The following is a 23972-nucleotide window of genomic DNA, read 5'->3' as shown; positions in this document are numbered from 1 at the left end:
TTATTACATGATTTCCATAGTATAATCATACACAATAGTAAAAATGATTACATGCATAATGCTAAAAGGCAATACTAAGAATTAATATACTCAAGGACTCGGGATAAGACATAGGGACTAACTTTTAATTCAACGACGGTTTGAAATTCTTTTAATTCAACAGGTAAGTCTAAAGGGTAGTTATTTTCTAGACAGTATTTTGCAGAATCAACAAACAGGGTCAAAATTGTTACCAGGTGACCTACACCCACGTCATCACACCATGCATCCAGAACGGCTTTAATTGTATTGGCCAAACCCAAATGACTCTCTTTCACAACACGTCTGACAAAACAATCCCAAGATACATGAAATAGCGAATGAGACAATGATCTGACTTTTTGCATAATCAACAACATTTTGTCAATTCGTCCGTCTCGGTCAGAAGTATGTAGAATGCTTCTCTCCAGAATGTCCGCCCAATTACACAAACCGTAATATCGAAACAACAATTTTATGAAGATATTTCCCATCGTGTGTCTCTATTTAGAATTGTAGTACTTGTCCAGCAGAGTCTTGAGGTCGTTCGACAGCGATCCGGGGCCTTCAAGGGTGTCCAGTTGCTCGAGCTTGTCGAGTATCTTCTTCTCTTGCTCGAGATCTAGCAGGACAATCTCGGCCGCTGTCTTGACCTTCTTAATGTCGGTAGTCAGATGAAGCAAGTTCAACATGTAATGAATGCTGGGGAGGAATTTAGGCGTGCACAACAATGCTATCACACGATGATAATGTTTCCTAAAATACTCATCATCACCTATTTCTAGACACTGGTGCTGCCTCTGGCTGGGATGGTTGATTAAACAGCCATTACATTCATCTCTACTGTATTTAACTATAACTTGATTGAGGAGATGTCCTATAGTCTGTTTTATACAGTTGTACTTATCCCGACACAGCCAACTGTCCGGGGGCCCGTTCCAGACAAGGTCCCAGTCCTTGTCAAGGTTTGTAGGTGAAGGCAAAGCTGTTGGCGGGCACCCCTCCACAACGTCCCCGTCAGAGGTTAGTTGCTGCTGAGGCTGCTGCTGCTGAGACTCCTGAGGCTGCTGAGGAGGTAGGTGTTCGTGCCGGGTATTGAGTTCCTCAGGAGTCATCAGCAGTTGTGAATACTCCAGCGAGGCAATGTACTCATCGGTCAGCTGCACTTCTTGAGAGTTCTCCGGCGGAGGGGTGTTCTCGTCGGCAGTCGCGGGGTACTGAGAACAGTCCAACTGCTCTCGCTCAAGGTGGGTCGCGGCTGCCTCAACGTCCTTTCCCTCCTCAAAGTCAGAGCTCTCTGTCTGCGTACCTTTTGAGACTTTAAGCCGCGATCCTTCCACCAGAGGCACCACACTCCGGGCACCCAGAGGCGTCCACGATGTTGCCAGGCGTCTGGAACTCTGTCTGGTAGGAGGCATCGATGTCGTCGTTGGCTTTTTCAGGCAAAGTGTAGTCCGGCTGGAGACTCCTACTCTTATATTACATAGGGGGGGGGGGGGGGGGGGGGGGTTATATGGGAGGGATTTGTTGTAAAGAGGCGTGTTTCCCCATTGTCTAAGTGGTAGGGGGGCTGTCCTTGAGGGGGGTTGGCTTATGACGTCAGAGTAGGCGGTTCATAGGGGCGTTGACTACTCAAACGTCAACGCCTTCCTTACACCCACAATGTTTCGCCAATGCCGGCTGTCCAAAAAGAGGGTGGAGATTTTTTCAGAGTGCGCATCCATCCTCTCATTCCATTCAGCCATCGGTAGGGTCAAAACCCTCAAAAAAACCACATTCAGTGTTAAATGCTTCCAAAGTAAAAAACAGTTCATTCTGATTTGTGCGATCACCAGTCTCTATCAGGTTGTTAGAATCAATTTTCACCTTAAAAAACCAACGACCTGTAGGCGTTGTCCTCGAGACCCATGTAAATGTTAAAACATTCCATGGTTCAGACGACTTCATACATTCTTTCAACACTTGAGGTACCAGTTGATTTAATATACCCCATATTATTAGAGTTTAGAGTCCCATAGCCACTAGGTGATGTATTTTCAACACCGTCCATGCTAAAATACAGACACACCTCACCCATCTCGTAAAGGAAGCGGTATCCCCATGAGGCAGATGGATCCAAAGACCATATTTCCTCCAAAGACTCTGCGGGGGGTTTCTGAATACGTCGCAAAATCATCTGCTTCTTACGCGGCGCATCCAAAATCGAGTCGGTCCCAGTGCGTCCCATCTGCACTGAAACATTTGTCTCGCTGATTACATTGATTTTCCTCGCCATCCTTGCTATAGCTCTATCGGACTGTTGAAGCGCTTGTTATATCCTTTTTACCCATACTAAACCACTCCCTCCGATCACGTCATTCAATCTCATTATTATTCATTATTCACTCAATCTAGGGGGCGTGCACCGGATCCGGAAGTTAACCAAACAATTTGCATTTGAACCCGGGTCAGCCATGATATCTGCAAAAACAGGTAGGAACACCACCTACACATCATCCATCTTCATTAAGGGGTCATTAATCTTCATTAAATGACATCAGGAAGTCATTAAGGGTCATTCATCTTCATTATATAACACCTGGAAGTCATTAAAGGTCATTCATCTTCATTAAACGACATCCGGAAGTCATTAAAGGTCATTCATCTTCATTATACGACATCCGGAAGTCATTCAAGGTCATTCATCCTCATTAAACAACATCCGGAAGTCATTAAAGGTCATTAACCCTCATTAAATGACATCTGGAAGTCATTAAAGGTCATTAACCCTCATTATATGACATCTGGAAGTCATTAAAGGGTCATTAATCTTCATTAAATGACATCAGGAAGTCATTAAGGGTCATTAATCTTCATTAAATGACATCAGGAAGTCATTAAGGGTCATTAACCCTCATTAAATGACATCAGGAAGTCATTAAAGGTCATTAACCCTCATTATATGACATCTGGAAGTCATTAAAGGGTCATTAAGCTTCATTAGGGAGGGGTCATGACCCATACATGACCCCCCTAATCTAATTAAGAATGTCATCCATCAAATTTTGACAGAAGCCGCCATGTAATATTCTCTCTAGCGGCATACTGTCACATACATTGTGTTACGTGAAGTTATATTGAATATTTATGAACGAAGAAAGCTATCTAGTTTTATAGTTGAGTAAATTGCGTTTTACCGTTCATGGTCTGTGTTTCCATAGCCGTCGCCTTTGCCATTGTTCAAGGGGTCGTACACACTTACTGGTACGAAATCGCAAAAGACTTTCCTCGAATGCAGCCTTAGTCCACTTGTACATTCCGGTGTTGGCACTGCACACAACCCCAATTCTGTTTGGTCCAAAAGGAACTTACATAATTATAGTGTTTCAAATAATTTTATTTGTCTAAATATTTTCAAATGTTTAAAAATGTTATTGTTTTGAACAAAAAAAAAAATCGATTTGAATAATTGTGATTTCAAAATAATCATGATTATTAATCGTGATTAGTATTTTTTCCATAATCGAGCAGGCCTACTTCGACGCATACAGTTTTGCGTTGACCAAGTTTTGTGGTCGGCCCAATCAACTTGGTCGACTTTTAATCCCAGCCCTAGTATCGATTAGGGGGGTAACAATAAGGGCAATATCGTGATATTGTGATATTAAAACTGCCACAATATCGTCGTCGTCATGTTCACAATATTGAAAAGGAACACATCTGTTATAAAAGTCAGGTTGATTTTGATTTGTGCAGTTCTAGCACCCTCTAGTGGCTAGATTATTAGTGCAATTTAATTTTCATTAGGGATGTTTTGGCCTTCTATATTTAAAATCTATGCTAATTGTCAAATGAAGTGGAACCTAATTTTCTTGTGAAGCGATCAATGTGTGCTTGCATTCGCAAGTAAGTGCCTCAATATTGTTATTAGAGATTGCAGGTGGTTTATATGCATTGCTATTTTGTACAAAAGCACAATATTGTGCTTGTTTTAGTAAGAGCTCTTTTTTTTTTAAACAATATCGCGATCTTTTTTAAATATCGCCCCCCCCCCAGCCCCCCATATCGTGATAATTATCATATCGTGACCTTCATATCGTGATAATATCGTATGATGATGTTTGGATATCGTTACAGCCCTAGTATCAATTGATACCAAGTAAATATTGTCTGGCACCAGTATCGGCGATAGTGATACCAAGTATTTTTAGGTTAATAAAATATTATGGTACTTTAAATCATTTGTCCTATTAAAATAACACGTGTGAAGCATAACATGACCGAGCGTAAAATGTCATTCACTGTGCATGCAGGGATTGCGCGTGGGGACCCATGAGAAACCAAAATAAATCATGTAAAGCATCAATGATAGCCCTTTGGTATCGATATGATACTATTTTTTTATTTTATTTTATTTTTTCTTAGAATAAAGCACCCAGACCATTTCAACTTAACCTGGCTCTTCATTGTCCATCACAGATGTCTCCAGCTGATGCCAAACAACTGAACCACACAAGCGCAGAAGTTGGGGAGCTTTGTGAGAATAGCTGGGCACGCATCCCAGGCCGCAACTGTGCAACACTGCCCCTTGTAAACCTACAACCGATTTTCGCGCAAGGCTGAAGCAGAGAGCTGCCAGCGTACATCGTCCCACAGAGCAAAACTGATATGATTTGCTTGCTTGTCCAGCTGTTTTGATCTCCCGCTATCTGTGTTTAACTGCTGTTGTTGGTGATTAGAATCATTACAAGTTGGACCTGATTCAAACATAGCTCCCAGACTCACAGGCTACAATGAGTGAGCGTGTGTGCCACAAGAGTCTGTTGGCTGCCAGTTTTCCATGCTTGCATTATCACTGTCAAAAGCTTCTCTCTTCCAAAATCAATTTTGAGGCTCTTTGAGTACAGAATCTCTTGGCATCTTCACAGACATTGAGCTAAGGCCAATCAGAATGAGTGTGGGGAAAATTATCGAGTTTCTTTTGATAAGAAAAGAATACATCAAGGTCCCACACATCTAATCACCGTAGAAGATTTAATCTGAAGGAAAGGCCGATTGCACTAGAGATTTTTTATTTATTTATTTTTGGTTTTGTGACTGCATGAAATCTCGTTTTTTCTTGCTTATATTAGGACCTAGATTGTGTCAGTATCAGTCCATATCCCCACTATACAGAACAGAACCATATAGCCTATTGAGTTTGGCAAATTATACTACGTTGCGAATTTGTAGTGAGTATATGCTATCCTGTTTAGCATTTTACGTGCCTCTTCATCTGACCATTAGTGTGATTTTAAACATAGAAGGGCCAAAACATGCCTCGTGAAAATTAACTGCACAAAAAAAAAAAAAAGCTACCAGAGGGTGCTAGAACTGCCAAATGGAAATCAACCTGACTTTTCTAACATATATGCTGCTTTTAATATCATGACATTACAATGTAGCAATTATTGCCCCATCACACTCTCAATTTTTTTTTCAAAGGAAACTCTCGGCTCTTCTCCCACATTCCATGGCTGGAGGAATGGGGTCTCATTTAGATTAAGCCCTGAGGTTCTTCATCCAACCAGACTAAACTCTTTTGACACCAACTTGAAACCAACTCAAAAACAGACCTCAAAGGAATATGTGTTTTTCAAAGAAGCCACAGCTTTTGAAGTAGAGCCCCGTACAAGCCAGAGCCACAGGTTTATAACTTTTTATTTTATTTTATTTTTTTAACAGCCTCTTTTATCAGCTGCAAGGCCAAGCCTGGTTTCTGACCTATACATGAGAGGTCAGGCCACTCCAGGAAAATGTAGATGTAGCAAGATTGATCCCAAGTGGTAACAATCGGAATTATTAAGGCTGTTTGATAGGGCTATATAAATAAAGATGACATCATCAGATGGCAGTATAATTCGTCACAAAATGATTTCATGATGTGTTAATCATGATGTGTGGGAAACGATGTTTTTTTTGTTTTTCTTTGTGGGAAAACTGATTTGCCAGCTTGACCAAATTTAATAAAGGCTTAAAGGGATTACACCACGGTATTTTAAGCCCTTCCAACAGTTAACTATAGGCATGTAATGATTAAATCTTACCTATGACACCATGGTGATGTAATTTTTTATGAAATGTTATGTGTTTTGCTGGGTAGTTTTGTAACGCGGAAGTAAAACACCCGGTTCAGTAAAACCCCGCCTCTCCCCGTGTGATTGCCGCGCCCCTGGTGAGCCTGCAGTCTTCTGTTGTAGCTCTGCGTTTGAGCACTCCTCTGAGTATGCCATGCAACTTGATGCAAGCCAATTCTTCAATAAACATTTGAAACAAAACAGCTCCTTGCTGCAAGAAATCGTGGAGGAGGGGATGAGAGAGAAGACGATAGAGGAAAAAAAAAAAACCTGGGCTGGTTTTGAACCAGTAACTTGCTGCTGACAGTGCATGCACAGTAAACACTATACTATTCTTTCAGTTTGGTTCAGCAGTGCAAAAGTTTTATTTCTCGTTTACACAAGTGTCAGCCAGAACCATGGGATTTTAAAACAGCCAACTGTCATCGCACTTTGGCATCACATTGATTTGAATTCATTTGGGCAGAATGTTTACTGATAAAGGCTACTTTTGTCACTATCCCATGGAGGTCTCAGAGGAAGTGGGCGTGTGTTTACTCCGCAGAGGCGGTGCGGGAGTGGGTCCACACCTTATGATGTCATAAAGTGAGCACTCACTCGTTTTCTCAGTTTGGGAGTTGCTGGTGCTTGGAGAGCAGAATGACCAAGAATTTCTCATCCAGGGGCGAATGGAGGAAAACAACACTTCTGTCATGTTTTTGGTAAGGATTTGGCATTTTAACATGGTTAAAAGCTCCAGGCACAAGTCCCAGCAGTCTCTCGCTCTCCTCCTTTCCGTTCCGGACTCCCTTCCATTCCGGACTCTTCCCTCCTTTCTCCTTCTCAACCTTACAAAAGGTCTCTCCGGTGCCGCGCCACGTTTTTCAACCACGTGGTGTCTTTGTTCTAACAGTGATCGGCTTTACCGGAGTTGGCGGTCGCAACCGGACACGCAGTTACGCTCCCCATCCACCGTGCGCCACCAACACCGGCCTCTGCCCCGACGGACTCTTTGCTTCCTTTTTCTTTTTTTTTGTTTTGTTCTACCTCGATGACCACAAGTCACGGACGAATCAATCACTGGACTCTTGCAGCATGTGTCACGAGCACACTCCAAGCTTGTGCGTTCCAAGCTGCGCCTTCCTCGCCCATCTGTGGAATACATTTTGTTTTGCCTGCCCCTTTTTGAACGGACATTAATTTTTTTTTTTCTTCAACCGACTTTCCATTTTGCTCGCCTGGCGCAACTCCCAAATTGGAAGTGCACGTTTGATCACCAATCTGACATACCCCTGGGTGCAACTTACTTTTCCACTTATCAAAAAGCTGGCACGCCAGACTTTTCCCATTTCCTTTAGATCGTGTTCTTTCTCTATTTTCAGCAGCTTAATTTAATTTCTTTTCTTCTTACGGGAGGATATTTAGATAGGAAGTGTTTGACTCTGTATGTGTAACAGTAGTAAATAAATGCATGGTTTATAAACTCTATTACGCCCAAGTCATCTGTGTGTTCGAGTGGATTATTATTATTTTATTAATACAAAGAACCATGAATATTGAATGTAGTGACTTCAGATTATGAATGCTTGATATAGGATTTTCATCGTTTAGTTTGCTCCTCCAAACTAAAGCAAAGTCAACGTGGTGCCCCTAGAGATTGCTGAGGTAATCACAACTTCCCTCAGTACCGTCCAAATGTTTAATTCGTCGAAAACGACCCATTTCCTATACAACAACGACGATGATATATTTGTAACAGTGTGAATGTCGCGATATCATGATATTGCCGTTATCGTTACATCCCTATAGGCTACTGTATTACAATTACTGTAACATGACTGCAACAAGGCATACTTATTACAGTCGTTATTTTGATCCATCCATCCATCCATCCATCCATCCATCCATTTTCTTGACCACCTACCGCTCACAAGGGTCACGGGGGCCAGACGGCTTCAGGAAGTAGGCGGGGTACACCCTGAACTGATTGCCAGCCAATTGCAGCTTATTTTGATTCAAAATGTATTTTTTTCAATGATGTACAAAATAACAAAAACACTGATGTGCGCAAATCGACGTGACTCGTCAGACACACAGAGAACGGAGCAAAGAACTCCATGGAATAGATAAATAATAAATACGGTGGAAACGTATTACGCTACACAAGCACATTGGAACAATTCAGAAGCACTTTATGCTAAGTTCACACTAGGGGTGGGAGATATGACGATATTGGATCGTTAAGAACTTTAATGTGTTGATGATCTCATAAAGCTGTGGCACATTCTATACAGTTCAACTTTATGTGGGCTCAAGCTTGGTTTATGCTTGATGCATCCGTGTGGTCTTTTTCTTTTTTCTTTTTTCCACCCTCCACTTACACAAACACGAGGCCGAGGGCGCGCGTGACCGTGGATGAGTCGGATGCTCACGGGAGCTCCGACCGCCGGCCGTGGTGGCACGGAGCCGCGGGGTCGCAGGGAGGCGGCCAGGCCGGACGGCTCGGTTTGCGCTCCCCCCGGCCTGGGGCCGCACTCTTTTTATTTAGTTTTTTAAATTAATTATTTGTATTTATTTTTTTGATACACGCACACACATTCTCCGGGTGGGACGCGAACCTGCGCCGCCAACACCGAGCCGAGGGCAAGCGATGTCTCGCCAGTGTCCGTTTACACTCCTTTAAACAACACTTTTTCTTTTTATGCCGCTTTTTCGGCTGAAAACCAGGATCCACTCATGTTGACGACTCGGAAGCCACGTTTAATCTCGACAACTTTTGCAAGACTTCCCGTCACATTCTTGAATGAACTGGGCTCGTGTGTGGTGTGTGATTGTGCAGTGTGGCTGCACACCCCACACGGTACGTTCAAAACTGTAACTCCCGTGATTTTTTCTCTTCACATATGGTGTCTGTCAAAGATTGGAAATCGGCTGACAATTTTAACATCTTGCCGTGTGAACCAGGCCTATAAGCATAAACCTGCGCATTGCTCGTGCTCCCTGCTCGGTAGTGTTGCTTATTTAAATTTATTTACATGCATTGGGGTAATTTAGCTTATTTCGTTCATTAATTTTGAGAGGACATCTTGTTTTATTATTTTATTAAACACAAAATATTATATTGTGTTTGAGAAATTTCTATATTGCTTAAATATTTATTCATATTTGACTCATTTTAGTACGGTGCAGTAGATATGCGCATTCACTCCTAACCGTCCTTCGAGGGGGTTAAAAAAAATAAATAAAAAATCTCTCAAGCGAGAGCAGGTGTCAAGGCGGCCAGGCCTGGCCCGACTTCTATAAAAAGATGTCTGTCCCAAAGACGTGATCCATCCTTACTAAATATGTGCCCATCCCTACTCATATGCCCAAATGTCTGAAATTATTAGAACGACAGTCACAATATATTTTTTTGTACATCACAAACTTTCACGTCGCCGTTGCCTGACAATGGCAATTATGTTGGGAGGTGGCTCCTGTAAATAAAATACAAAATAATGTGACTTTTAATTTTTTTATAGAGTATTTGTGCAGGTGCAGTGTACATGTAGGCCTAGTGACGAGAAGTCGTGCTTGCTCGCGGGACTTCATTGGCAGCCACCTGCATACAGCATGTTTTTCTTTCTTTCCCTCCTCAAAAGTACAAGAACCTGAATGTACATGTAGTGTGAGCTAAATTATGGCAATAGGCCTACTTGATGATCCCATATAGAGCATATGTGTTAGCATATGTGTCATATTAAATGACAACAAATGTGCACAATGTGTGCGCTATCCATGCAGCGGCAGCGCTGCAGCGGGGCGCTTTTTTTCTTTTCTTTTTTTGGGTTGCACCTGTCTGGCCCCATCCCATGAGATATCCAGGGGATAAAACAAACAAACAAACAAACAAACAAACAAACAAACAAACAAATAAATAAATAAATAAATAAATAAATAAGAGCTATAAACTGCTGGTCAGTGTGTGATTGACGTTTCGCTCCCTCTCGCTATTGGTTAATGCTGCGGAACGAAACGGACGACGATGTAGGTATGTCACATTGTGCAACAAGACAAGCAAAAATTCTGACATGCTAGACTTCTATTGTGATGGTCGTGAATCGTCCCGGACAACATGTGACTAATCGTTGAACGTGTCACACTACACGGTCAACGCTACGTCAAAACAACTCAAAATCGTTTACGACATGCCCCGTTTGTCCCCGACACGTCGGTCGGGCCAAAATCAGGCCATTTTCTTGTAGTCTGACCAAGGAATTAAAATGCATTGATTAGACACTCCGAAGTAGCAAAACACCGTTTTGATGACTGACACATCATTTGATCCACTACACAAAGTTTTTCCCACAAAATGCCCACAAAAGCAAACTGTGGTTGTGTCCAAATTCACAAGGCTGGGTCCTCCGAAGGGCGAATTTGTCGGCTGCATGACGTCACTCCCGGCGCGACTCGACAGCACGCTCAGACTTACATACGAATGGACTGTCAATGCTGCTTATCGGTAACGCATTGAACGACATTCCATTCATGTGTAAGTCCGAGCGTGCTTTCGGGGAGTGACGACATGCAGCCGACAAATTCGCCCTGGAGGACCCAGCCTTTTGAATTTGAACACAGGCTGTGTGTGTGTGTGTGGAAAAAGATCTTCCCTCTCAAGTTTTTTATGAGGCTTGAGCCAATCACAGCAAAGCTTCCGAGTGCCTGATGTATTGAAAAATCAATGAAATTCGGACACAGCCTAACTTTGGCATGCTCCATTGAACTCATTCACTAGGCATTATTGACATCTAGGGGTCGAAACAGTGAAATGCACATATACATTTCTAAGGTTTGCAGTAAGCTATTTTCTCAAATGCATTTACCGTAATTTCCGGACTATAAGCCGCAACTTTTGTCACACCCTTTCAACCATGCGGCTTATACAATGATGCAGCTAATTTATGAATTTTTTTTTCCTAACGGCCGCCAGGGGCGCTCGAGCAGAAAAGGTAAGCGTGAGACAGGTGAAATATATGTGTCAAGGAAGACGCAAGTTTAATGTAACTTGGCGCTTTGTGCATGAATAAAATTAGCATGAGCAGACCCTCATCACAGAAAATACAAGAAGTCTCAGTCCAAGTGACTTTTACCGGTATGTTATTTTTAACCAGCCCAGTTAGTGCTGGTTTACTACCGTGTTGCTGCTGTGTTACTGAAAAGCTAAGGTATATTATTAAACCTTTGAAAACTCTTTCTGTGTACCGTCTTTCTTCGTAAATATCTCATGTTTCAATGTGGGCACATGCGGCTTATAGTCAGGTTCGGCTTATGTAAGTACAAAATACTTTTTCCTTTAGAAATGTACTGGGTGTAAGAATTTTGAATATTGATATCCATTTAAGTCCTATGGTGTGTGTATTGGGATTATGCCCAGAAAGTGTAACAAATGGTCACAAAAAATATATGCTACGTATTCTTCTAATGGTTGCAAGAAAGACAATTACGGCAAACTGGATGAAAATACCTCCACCAACAAAAGCTGAATGGACCTTGAGATTGAAGCAAGTGTACATGATGGAGTACATGACTGCTAAATTACAGATGAAGACGGACTTATTTCTACAAAGATGGACGTTAGTGAAAGATTACTTAAATGTGTGAATTCTACTGTGGAATGATTGATTGAATAAGAAATGTACTGGCTGTATCTTATAATCAGGTGCGGCTTATAGTCTGGAAATTACTGTAATTGCATGAAGAAAATGTTGATGTTTTACATCAAATCTTAGTCTAAGAAACAGGTACCTGTAGTCAGTAATTAACTCATACTGGTATCAAATATTGCCCCTAATGGGGTATATATGCCACGGAAGAGGCGGGAGTTCCGACTTCCGTGATTTTGCACATGAGCTTTGATTTCGGTCTGGGTTGAGAACGCGCAACCGAGGGGCACAAAGTCATAAGCACACGTCGCAAAACGAAACGGAACCAAAGCTCATGTGCAAAAACAGTCCTGCCTCTTCCGCATATACATCATAGAACAAACAATCAGCGAAATGTATATTCAAACAAAAATAATCAAGGAATGACAGAAACAGAAGATTTGCTATTAAATTAGAAGTCCATATCACACAGGACTTCAAATTTAATAGACTTGGACAAGACTTAAGTTGAGCCCCTTTTGATATGCGCAGTGCACGCCGTTTCTACCATATGCAGTGGATCCCGCATATTTGTGGTTCAGCATTTGCAAATTCAACCTATTCGTCGGCATGAAACTTTTTTTCTTTGCACAGGATTTATGCTAATCAGTTTCTGGGTCTACATGTATTCTGATTAGAATGAATACTTGAAGACTAATTGGAATGAAAATGCTCCATATAAACTGACCAATCGGGATGAACAGGCTAAATGGGATTTCATTTGGATAAAATAATGTCGTCGCCCCCAGCGTCCCCCCACACACCTTTTTTTTTTTATTATTATTTTTTTTATTTTTTCGATTTATTTATCTATTTATTTATTTATTTATTTTAGAAAACGCTGCATTTTTTTTCCTTGCCAAAATATGACTTAGGCACATTATTTGTAGAGTCTGACATATATTATTTAAATATATTTTTAGACCACACCACCAGACTGATGTATGGCCATAATGTACAATAATTCATGTCTGGTTCCAGAAAGTATTTTTTCCTCTTCCATTCTATTCTTTTTTTTTTTTTCCATTTTTCAATTCAAAGTTGCCCCACTTTAAAGTGGTTCCAGTCAGACCTCTGTAAAAAGCGTACTGAATCACATTTTAACATTTCATGTTAAATTTGACTTAGCAATTAGCAGGGTTTCTCCGCCTTCTGTTAACTTTTCATCTTGTCATCCCATCGTGAGAATGACATTGTCAGAAGCACAGCTAATTTGCTTCCATGGAGACAGTGATTACTGACTTAGAAGCAGCTCTATAACGTGTTTAATCACACTCAAATGCCAGCCCAAGCTCGTTGCTAGCAAACTAGCAATAGCGGAAAGCAGCAAGGATGGGTGACTGTTCATCATGGATGCACTGTTGTTGTTTTTAACAACATTATGTTCATTTCATTGTATTTATTAATTAATAAAATGTGTACTGTCTAAAGCCTGGTTCACACGGCAGGAGAACTGGCCCGATTTTAGCCCCCAATTTCCCCTCCCGACAATCGTAAGGACGCGCCGAGACCAAAGCGATAATCTTCACAGATAACCCTGCCGTGTGTCTTGTCACCACACAGTGCCTCCCGATATCGGCGCTCGGGAGGACCCCCGACTTGAAATCGGGCATATCCAACATGTTGGATTCTTTGGCCCCACTTCGCTCCGCGTAGCTGATTGACGGTGACGTGCAGCCAATCAGAAAGCGAGCCAGCGAGGAAGCCGGTGGGAATCCAAAATCAAAACAGTCATGACGCAGCAGAAAGTCCGTGCTCGCGCTATTACACTCTTTTTATTTTATATTTTTTAAATTAATTATTTGGGGTTTTTTTTTATACACGCACACACATTCTCCACAAATAAACGTGGTCTCCGGGTGGGACGCCAACGCGCGCCGCCAACACTGAGCTGAGGGCAAGCGATGTCTCGCCAGTGCCAATTTACACTCCTTTAAACAACACCTTTTCTTTCTATGCCGCTTTTTCGGCTGAAAACCAGGATCCACTCATGTTGACGACTCGGAAGCCACGTTTAATCTCGAGAGGTTTTGCGAGATTTCCCGTCCCATTCTTGAATGAACTCGGCTCGTGTGGAGTGTGTTGATTGTGCAGTGTGGCCGCACATCACGCACGGTACGTTCAAAACTGGAACTCCCGTGATTTTTTCTCTTCACCTGTGGTGTCTGTCAAAGATTGGAAATCGGCCGACAATTTTAAAATCTTGCCATGTAAACCAGGCTTTAGTCGAGCTAGCATCTGTAACATCTTAATGGTACGGCACGCACCGTAATGACCATTTTCTTCTGCTTTCTACTTCCTATGTGTAAGTGACATAAGCGCTTTGCACAATGTCAATCAATCCACGTGAATCCAGTGAAGCTTTTTTGGGGCGTCTCCACAGCCCAGAAAATCTGTCAAATCTCCAGAACCACTAGATAATAGATTTGAAGAATAGAGTGCTACCTTTGCTTTTCCATTGTGCATCTGTTGCATGTCCTAAATGTCCAGCGCACTTGCGGTTGAATTCAGCCATTAGGGACCGATAAGGATTCCGAATCAGAAGGATAGCAGAGTCGAACATCTCAATCTCTTTCTTTCCGCTCTCATGAGTTTTGACACAAATGCTGCGACCACTTCTCCAGAAGTCCTTCTCTCCTTTGAAACCTGGCGGAGGTCAACAAACAAAATGATCATCGGCAAGGCAATGTGTCTCTCAACAGTTGTCAAAACACACTGGGAATGTAGCCATTCACACCTCTGCTGTACAAGGTGCCATCAAAATAGAAGCTGCCAGTGTAGTAGCCAGTCATGAGCTCGATCAGGTGTCGGACCCAAGTGTTTCCAGCACCGGGAAAACTGGAGAGAGCCACGAGAGAGCTGGATCTCTGTGGTAGAAACATCCTCTCCTTGCACCTGGAGTCTGGAAGAGTAGTTGTATTTTTAGTCACGAAGATGACAGAGTCCTAGGTGGATTCATTTGAGGCAATCACGAAGTAATATACTGTATTTGACAAAGCTCACTGTAAGAACTCCAGTCGACTGGAACCTTTTTTTTTTGCCCACACAATCTCAAATTTGTTCACAATTCTTTCTATCTCCTATTCCATTTCCTGACCTCACCATTCCTCAAATTCTAATGTCCAGCTAGCTACAGCCTAGATCAGGGGTGTCCAAACTACGGCCCGGGGGCCATTTGCGGCCCGCCGTCCGTTTTTTAGTGGCACGCGACATATGCTAAAATTGTCATTTGACTCAGTTCAGATCAAATAAACAAAAATGTTTGGAGATGATCAAAGTAAGAAGGGAGGGTGTCGAAAAACACAGGTGCTATTAAAGGTTATTTTAGTTATCTAAAACTAATGAAAAAACTAAAACTAAAATTCAAAAATAATTTCGTTAACAAAATAAAATAACAAAAATGCTTTTAAAAAAACCCCGAAAACTAACTGCAATTACATTTTATATTTATATATTATATTATATTATTTTATTATATATTTAAAAAACTAACTAAAACCATAATTATAGAAAAAATTTACTTCGTGTTAGTCTTTGGTGTAATTTTTAGTAGATTTATTTTGATATCAACCGGAATAATGACGTTTGAAAGTATGTCACACAGAAGTGACGTCATCTAGCAACAGCCAATAGAAAAGCACCTTCAGATGACGTCGCTCCCATGTTTTGTTTTGTTTTTTAATATTGTGCATAAGTAATACACATTTTAAAAAAATAACAAAAACACATTTAAAAACATAACTAAAACTAATACTGAAACTAACTAAAACTAAACGAAAACTAAGCATTTATTAAAGAACTAAAACTAATAAAAACTAACACAACCACCCTGAAAAGTAATAAAAGCTAAAATGAAAAATTCCAAAACTATAATAACCCTACTGCCATATTACAAATAAATTGGTTCATATACTGTAGCATTTTTCTAAATATGCAAAAGCACAAATAAATTATTTGTACAATTTTTAGGACAAAACGCAATTTCTCTTCATAACATTATGTGGCCCTTGCGTCCTTCTGATTTTCTGCATGTGGCCCTCAAATGAAAAAGTTTGGACACCCCTGGCGTAGATGTAGAGGTATGGTGGGCCCATATGCCAAGGTTCAGATAGGAAAAACTCACATCAAGGTTTAAATCAAACTGCTTCGTTCTATATCCGAAGACACTTTCACTTTAATGGAACTCTGGTCAACTGTTTACATGTAATGTTGTGGAGAGTAAAGAAGATATGACGTGGACAAACTGCTGCCGATCGGCCAGAAAAACCCTGTCCGTTTCCTCAATGTGATCTATTCCAATCCGTTGCTTAAAGGAACACAAGACTCATGAAAAACTAACCAGCTATTCTGTGAAATGGTTAATTTCAACTCTTCCCTGAAAAAAATGCCAATTTTGTTGAGCAATTATGATTTTATAGCAATTTTTATGAATATTTTTGCATTAAGTACTGTATTGCCACGTGATCATCATGACGTATCGCGTGCCTAAAAATACACATTCAATGACATGGAATGAATAACAAAGAGACTCACGAGGAATTTTCACATCCCACAGCGGACATCAAAGGTGGAATTACGTCTTACAACAATGAAGCACTTCTTCAAAAGCAGAACAGCCACGGAGGACATGCCAAACATTTGTTTCCGACCGAAAGATGGATAAAACTGGCAGATCCAGCCGAAGTGGACGGTAAACATCCGGGTGACTTGTACTCTGCTAGGTTAAGCTACATGTTGTGTGACGTTAGGAGCGGCCATCCCCCACCGCCCGACCCCCACACGGAATGACATGAAACCGGATGTGCTGAGGATTTTACTCTGAACAGAATTGGCACAGTATTTGGGATCGAAGACGGTTTTTTTCTTGCCAACTAACGTCAGCAAACTCCCATTGAAATGACCGAAGCTGACGTTCGTTTACGCACGAGATATGTCACCACAATCACGTGACCAGGATAATGCCGTTCCCCACGGTACGTTCGAATTCTGATACTTAATCGGTTTCAAAGAAAATTCAGGGAATAAGATGCCAGAGATACTTGCACTTTTATTCTTTGTACACAATGCCTAATCCAATACTGGAAAATGATTAATAAGTACTGTATTGCTTTAAAGCATGTGCCACTAAATTTAACCCCTTGAGACCGGCATTTTTTCTGCTGGGCATTTTTTTTTCATTTTTATTTTTATTTTTTTTAACTAATTCTGACTCTTTTCCCACATAAGAACAACATGATGAAAAAAAATTGGAGTTCTCTAATGTTTTTAGTTGTTTTATTTGTGGACGCCGGGATTATATGGCTGTAATGTGTTGTAACCTGACATCTTATATGTAACATTTTAACATTAACCTATTCATTCCCTTACACGAAGTTAACTCGGGTATTTAATCAATGCTGCACAGCCCCATCCCCAAATCCAATCATGAACCAGAAGTGTTGGCATCATCCAAATTATGCCTTTTTATTGGTTTAGACACGCAAATGTGTCATTTCCACTGCAATCATCTATAGGTTCGAAGGTAGCACCGTGACATGTGAAGATCAATGTAAATGTCACATGATTTGTCAAGACTGTGACTGTTTTTACACTTAACAAGTTACAAGTTGTTAAACACAAGCTCCCCTGTCACAGACGAACTCTGATTGGAAGCCGCCATTTGCATAAAATTCACTGCGCATTTATGTCAAAACAGCATGCCCAGTCATGTATTTGACTGACGTGTATTCATGACGTCTGATAGGACTGGCAAAAGGAATGTAGCATCCTTGTGAATTTGAATGAAATTCCATTCAGGTTTGGCTTGTTTATTCTGACTGATGTGCTTATATAGAGCATTTTCATTCATTTTGAACATTGGGTTTCATTCTATTGGGAATAAAAGGCTTCAAAACAAACCCGGCTACAGTAAACAGTCCGAGAAACCGTCCCAATGAGAACCTGACACTGATTCAACTGTGTGCAAACGTTTTGCCTCTTATATTTGCTTTGTTTCATCCTTCAGCCTGTTTTATGATTGTTTTAATTTTACTTCAGTATTTATTGAATACATACATAGAGTACTGTATATCAAGAAAAATGAAACTTAAAAAAAGAACTCTCCTGCTGGTTAGACACCCTTTCAAAATTAAGTGTAGACTTCCTTTTTGAACAAGCCTGAATTTAGGCTTGACTTAAATTCAAAGTAAAGCCTTCCAAATGCAAAAAAGAAAAAATAAATAAACCCGACAGAGGTTTATATAACGTGTATAACAAATAGCTTACCAAGCACAGGTGTGTGATAGACCTGATAATAGTCCTGCTCACTGGGTGTTGTAGGAGTGGAGTATCGAATGTTGTTCAGCCCAGTGTTTTCCATACATCGATTTCTAGCAGACTGCTGGTCCAGACTGAAGAGCGAGGATGTCCAAGTACAGAAACAATGTGGCTTTTTGAACACGGCAAGCGGGAGCTCCTACAAACCAGATGCACAAATGTTCATGTGTTTCATGACTCATATATGTATGTATGTATTTATATTCCCTTTTCTCACAACCGATCCAGGGGTGGGGTTGGGCAAGGGTGGGCATAGATGCATGAGTTTCACAGACATTTAAGTCACCAGCCACTCATTCTGTGTTAATGAAGGCAACCACTTCCATTGTCTGTTGCCACACTGGCAGAGAGAAGTGTAAATGCTGTGGTTACGCATGGATTGCATCTTCATTTGTCATGTCTCCATTTGCATGGAAAGAGCCAATGATTGCCAGCGAGTGGACTCAACTGTGTTGACAGCCACAAAACCATCATCCTGTAACCCAGTGTTTCTCATTTCCGGTCCTCAGGCCTCCCTAGCCAGCCTGTTTTCCATTAGAGATAGACCGATATGCTTTTTTTCAGGGCCGATACCGATAACGATTATCGGTAGTCAAGGAGGCAGATAACCGATATTTGAAGCCGATATTCATTTGCAGTAAAAGTTAAAATGTTGGCACCAAATTTTTGAATAATGCAAACCGTAACCGTTCTTTACAATGGATTCTCACACTGCACTTTTCATTTTACATCCTCCCATCTGCAATAAGACGTTGGTGGTGAAGTATATAATTTTAGTTATCTATGTAGATTCATGCCCCCCATCCCTGTAAAAGGCCACCTGGTTTGACCCAAACCTGCTCTGACACATTTTCCTTTCTTCTGACCCAGCAGACATATGTAGGGGTTTTCCGATCACGTGTGCTCTGGCTGGCCTTGAAGGCATTCTGTGAGATAGGGGTTTTCTGAACACGTGAGCTACACGTGCTACACGTGAGTGAGTGAGCCAAGACCAGGTGCAGGCCATAAAAATGTCTTGTCCGCAAGATTTATGAGCAGGAAGGTACACATGAGCTTGCGTAACCATGAAGTTCATACAGAGGTCAGCTTTAAAAAAGGCCAAAGGTTGCGAGCCTAAGTTTACGTGGAGTAACAGTGCCCCCAATGGTCACAAAATAGTACTGCACCAAGTTAAACTCCTATCTTGCAGTGCACTCTAGTGGCCAAAGACATTCATATGAATAATTAGGCTAATATGTAGGAGTGGGCAAATTTTGTAGTGGCCCAATACCGTTAGCTACCTTAAGATGTTACGCCCAAGGAAAAAGTTTGGGGGTGGATTCTAGTAAGGCTATAAAAACCAGTGCATCCCTTTGTTCGACGGATTTCTGATCACTTCTGGCCAGAATATATGTCTTGTTTGTATGTCTGTGTCAAATAAATCTTTTTGTCTACAGCTTGAATCTCGGCCCGGCACTCTGTTACTTTTTTCTTCTAGATTCTGAGTTGTTGAACTTCTCCTTTAAAGCGAATACAGGCGAAGATTCTCCTTCCGACACCCGGGATGCATAATATACGATCACTCTTGGAGAGGATATATATATATATATATATAAAATTTTAATAGAGTTATGTATTGACTGTATTAAATTAAGATTGTAATGTGTAGGGCCGGAGATTTGAGATGTACACAATGCATGCATGTTCTGTCTAAAAGCTTTAGTGGATGAATGGCTATATTGTTTGTCTTCGTGTTGTTAAAGGTGCCTAAAAAATATAGAGGTCTCCCGTCATAAATAGGGTTTCTGAAAAACTTTTTTTTTTTTTTGACGAAGTGCCCAGGGAGGGCAATTTATGCTCTTGTTACGAGCACGGCTTAAGATAAGTCGACAGTGTGAATGTTCTGTTCAAGATGAACAGATAAAACTCTTGTTGCGAGTGCGGTTTAAGATGAGCCGATAGTGTGGATCGTTTGCAGGACGAAAAGGGTAAGTCGTCATTTTGTTTTAAAATGTTGAGATATTGCAGGACGCAAAGGGTAAGTCGTCATTTTGTTTTAAAATGTTGAGATATTGCAGGAAGCAAAGGGTAAGTCGTCATTTTGTTTTAAAATGTTGAGATATTGCAGGACGCAAAGGGTAAGTCGTCTTTTTGTTTAAAAAAATAAAAATAAAAAATTTAAGATAAGAAGTGTCAAGTCGTCAGCTCTAAGGTGAGCCAAATCTGTGTTCCGACCCCAGGGTGGGTCAGTACTTCTTGTGTATGTGAGGGCCTACGGGACGGCCAAAAAGTTGTATTGTTATATTTGTAAGTCCTAGGTGGACTCTCTGTGAGTTGGTAATCGGGTTAAGGTGACCCTATGTTTTTCGGCCTCAGAGCAGGCTAAGAAGTGTATTGTGTGTAATCCTTGGTGCACTTCAGGAGGTCGAGGAAGACCTTATTTTTTCGTGTCTAAGCAGTGTCTCCAGCCAGGAAGGTTTGGGTCATTAAGATTGCTGTATTTCTGACTATAACACCTCAAGAGGAGGCTAGTTCAAGAGGAACTATTGCTGTAGTATCTTTTGGTCTGTGCTTAAAAAGCATAACGAAATGATAGTTTATGCTTGAGTATATATTTAGAAATTATTAATGATGAATTTTGCAGGAGTCGCTTTGAAGGATAATAGGTGCTGAACCAAATGAATTGAGAGGAGGCTAAGTTAAATAGCAGGAAAAATAAAATAAAGAAAACATAGCATTAGATTGATAGACTTGATGGAGATGATTAGGGCTGTCAAACAATTATATTTTGATAAAATCGATTAAATTTAGTTTGGATTGATCCCAATTCATCACTTAATTAAGAAGCTTTTTTTTTATTAGATTTTTTATTTTTTTTTCTGCCTGCCAAATTTGAAGAGCACCTGTTATGTGTTAATTTTTGAAAGTCTCGTGTTATAAGGATGTCCAACATTTTTTGATCCACTGCACATGCTCATTTTTCTATTCAGTGAATTATTTTCATAATCTAAAATGAAGAAGAGAAAAATGTCTCAAATGTTTTGACATAAACAAATGATCTGAATGTCAAAGTTCTACAAAAATATATATTAAATGCTTTACGGTTAATGCATGTAGTTGTGTTTATTACTTAAACATAATATGTGCTAACTTTGACGTAAACATCTCCTGTCATAATGTGACTAATTTGATAATTTTTTTTGTGATTATTTAATTAGTTCACACTTTTACCTACAGCACTAGAAATGCTACAAAATATAGAATAATGTAATATTAAATGACAAGTATATCTTGGTCATCCACAATGAAACGACTGTCATTGTAAGAGTAAGCCCACATTTTTTTTATTTTGTCCCTATATGTGAACATTGTACAAGTCTTTGGCCATTGAAAGATGCAAATCCTGGTGTTGACCAAATCTCTTCATAAATGGAACAATGGAAGAGTGACTCCAGTCTGGAAAAACTCTGGAACAAAGGAGGACTTTTGTTGTGTAGGGGGGCACAACGTCACACACAGGACAATGATGAACACCTGTTATGTGTGATTAACTGCTTTTGAAAGGACTTACAGTTACATCCTGAGCAGCTTGGATGAACAAAAACTGGACTGGCTGGACAAAACCCGAGCATGGATGGACACACTCATGTAAGCTCAGAGGACAAAACTATTGAACGATGGTTGGGAGACACTGGGAGGACGCATTAGACAAGTGGGTATGGATTGTATGGTGTTACCATATTGAATGAATTTTGTTAATGATCAAATCAATCATCATTTTAAGTAAATTAATTAGAATGAATAGAAAATAAGTGTGGATGGTTAAGATATATAAGTGTTGAAATTTGTGAAACTCTATTGTTGCTTATTGAGATGAAATAACTAAGAAAATTGGTTTAATTAGGTAATTTGGCTGTATCATTTAGACTATGAGAGACTACTTTTTATATTATTCATCTCAATTCAATTTTATATTTAGATTTAGCTGTTAAAATATTGGAATTCTTAGAATTAATGATAGTGGTGATTCCGATGTACATTGGAGAACCAGATTTAGCTGTGTTAAGTGTATTTATATATTGCAGCTATTTAATGGAGTAAGATAAACTATAGCAGTATTTTGCAGCTTATAGAACTTAGACGAAAAATATGCTGAAATTAGTAGGTCAAATTGCAAAGACTTAATTGAATGATTGAGGTTATGTCCCTTTTAACACCTTTATGGATAAAATAGTTAGAATTTGAAGGTGAACTTTAAAAAAAAAAAAAAATATATATATATATATATATATATATATATATATATATATATATATATATATATATATATATATATATATTAAATATAGTGAGATTTCTACTGCTAAACAGAACCAAAAAAGAGACACATAGGATTAAACAAATCACCTGAGTACGTTTGAATTTTATATATAGTTTGGATATGTCCAGAGGAGGAAGAGTGAGTATATTGGAAGATATGAGTTTCTAAATGCCAGGTAGGAGATTTAGAGGAAGACCAAATGGATGAAGTTAAAGAGGATATGAAGGTAGTTGGCGTGAGAGCAGAGGATGCAGAGGACAGGGTTAGATGGAGGCAACTGATTCGTTGTAGCGGCCCCTAAAAAAAAGTTAAAAGAAGAAGATATGTAAAATAGTCAGATACATGTCGTAGAGTATACCTTTGATATATGTTAAATAATTTGGCTAGAAGAGATTGTTGCATAAGTAAAGGACCATAATAAACTGAAACTGGAGTGAATACTTTGTATCTGGATAAAAATAGTGGTAAAAGAGATGTCTGAAGTAGTATGACATTGAATCGGCATTGAAAAGCACTACAGTGGACACATCTGATGTTGTTAGTGATTCTGAGAAGAAATACGAGGAAAACGAAGTTGGAGTATTCGAGCTATCCTTGTTAGTATTTTAAATTAATTGATTTATTTTTTTTTACATAGTCTGTGATGATGACAGTTAGAAAATAGTAACTTAGGATAAGTTTAGTTTGTGAAACGTTAGGTTTGCAAGAGCTTCGTGGGGAAGATGAGTAAAAGGTTGATGTTGAAAAATTTGGGATAGTATTCATATTCATGAGTGAAAGGGGAGCTGTGGGGTGTAAATGTCTGATTTAAATTCTGTGGTTATAGCTCCAGTATGTGGGTGTACTCTTATCTTTATTGTAATGTGTGTATCTGTTGTGATTTGTGAGATTGTTTGTCTGTGGAGTGTGTTGTTTGTTTGTTTGTTTGTTTACTCACATAAAAAAAAAACAAAAAAAAAAGGTGAGTAAGAGAAGAAGAAAGCAGCTGCAGACGCCTATGGGAGTAGCAAACAATTGCATGCACAATATGGCCATGATAATTAGTACAAGTAAGGGTGTTTGTGATCACAATATGAGAGTAATTGCCTCTCACCTGTAACTGTATATTTTCTGACTAGTCTAATTGAGTATAATGGCGGATTAGTGAAATTTGACTTTAATATTGATTATAGGATTGTTTATGATCGTGACAATTTAAGGGCACCATTTGACTGACAAAATAGTCATATGGAGAAGGCCCAATTTTAATGATGTGGCTTCGGATGATTGTGCCACTTCTGAGCTGTTACGACTTCATATGACGTTAAGAGTGTTATTGACTTTATGAAGACCTGACGGGGACAGACTGACCGTGACTTGTATTGTTTTGTTGTTTAACCCCTTTTTCTTGCAGCACGACAGACTCATCATGATGGATTTGTGAAGTTTTTTCCTAACCCCGATTTTCTTACAGTTTTATTGCTTTTTTTTTGTCATTGATAGTTGATTTATTCATGATGGATGCTAATAGGGCTGCACGATATTGGAATAACGTGATATGCGATATGGCTGCTGAATATAGCAATTTAACATGTATCTAAAGAA

General features: G+C 39.9%; 1 protein-coding gene across 6 annotated transcripts in view; it reads right to left on the bottom strand.

Annotated features, from left to right (window-relative positions):
- Positions 1-23972, bottom strand: part of LOC144006685 (sialate:O-sulfotransferase 1-like) — a 236931-nt gene that overhangs the window by 134474 nt on the left and 78485 nt on the right. For all 6 annotated transcript variants that reach the window (XR_013279902.1, XR_013279901.1, XR_013279904.1 and 3 more), the window contains 3 exons: positions 18038-18227; positions 14511-14675; positions 14219-14419 (listed from right to left, as the gene is read on the bottom strand). Coding sequence is in view for 2 of the 6 variants with exons in the window: in XM_077505671.1 (XP_077361797.1) it covers positions 14219-14419; positions 14511-14675; positions 18038-18227 (556 nt within the window). In the remaining 4 variants the exon portion in view is untranslated. The remainder of the gene's footprint in view (positions 1-14218; positions 14420-14510; positions 14676-18037; positions 18228-23972) is intronic.

The sequence above is a fragment of the Festucalex cinctus genome, chromosome 18, assembly GCF_051991245.1.
Source record: "Festucalex cinctus isolate MCC-2025b chromosome 18, RoL_Fcin_1.0, whole genome shotgun sequence".
NCBI classification, from domain to species: Eukaryota; Metazoa; Chordata; class Actinopteri; order Syngnathiformes; family Syngnathidae; genus Festucalex; species Festucalex cinctus.
Note: the sequence above shows the minus strand (reverse complement) of the source record. Positions and strands in the feature narration are given on the sequence as shown.